General features: G+C 21.1%; 1 protein-coding gene across 1 annotated transcript in view; it reads left to right on the forward strand.

The window, feature by feature from the left end:
* Window positions 1-487, forward strand: part of LOC108691962 (juvenile hormone acid O-methyltransferase-like) — a 10,772-nt gene that overhangs the window by 3,706 nt on the left and 6,579 nt on the right. Inside the window, exons 4-5 of the mRNA XM_018199963.1 lie at window positions 221-353; window positions 453-484. Of these exons, the coding sequence (XP_018055452.1) occupies window positions 221-353; window positions 453-484 (165 nt within the window). The remainder of the gene's footprint in view (window positions 1-220; window positions 354-452; window positions 485-487) is intronic.

Genomic DNA, 487 nt, shown 5'->3' on the forward strand with positions numbered 1-487 from the left:
TATAATCAATTTAATACTGATGTTAATGAGTTTTAGTTTTGTGTTGATTTTATGCATACTAATAAAAGTCTTAATTATCAAAACAATACTGTAAAATATTCAATTGTAAATTAATTTATCAATGATTAATTTTAAACTGATAAATAATCTACTAAATATCCGAAGCTATTAGATATAAATATTCTTCACAATTAATTAAAAAAACTTTTTTATTAAATAGACAGACATTTGAGAATATTTATCGCATGCTTCGACCCAATGGAACTATGCTTATACTTTTTGTAGCATCTCATAATATATTTAAAGTCCTTGAAAAATTGACAAATGATGCTCGCTTTACACAATACATAACAGTAAATTTTTTATTTAAATATATTACTATCTTAAAATCTTTAAATACGTATTATTGATTATTTTCTTATTATTATTTATAAAATATTATATTTATTCAGGATTTAAATAAACGCACGTGGCCATTTCAAAAGTC

The sequence above is a fragment of the Atta colombica genome, unplaced genomic scaffold, assembly GCF_001594045.1.
Source record: "Atta colombica isolate Treedump-2 unplaced genomic scaffold, Acol1.0 scaffold107, whole genome shotgun sequence".
In the NCBI taxonomy this organism is placed as follows: Eukaryota; Metazoa; Arthropoda; class Insecta; order Hymenoptera; family Formicidae; genus Atta; species Atta colombica.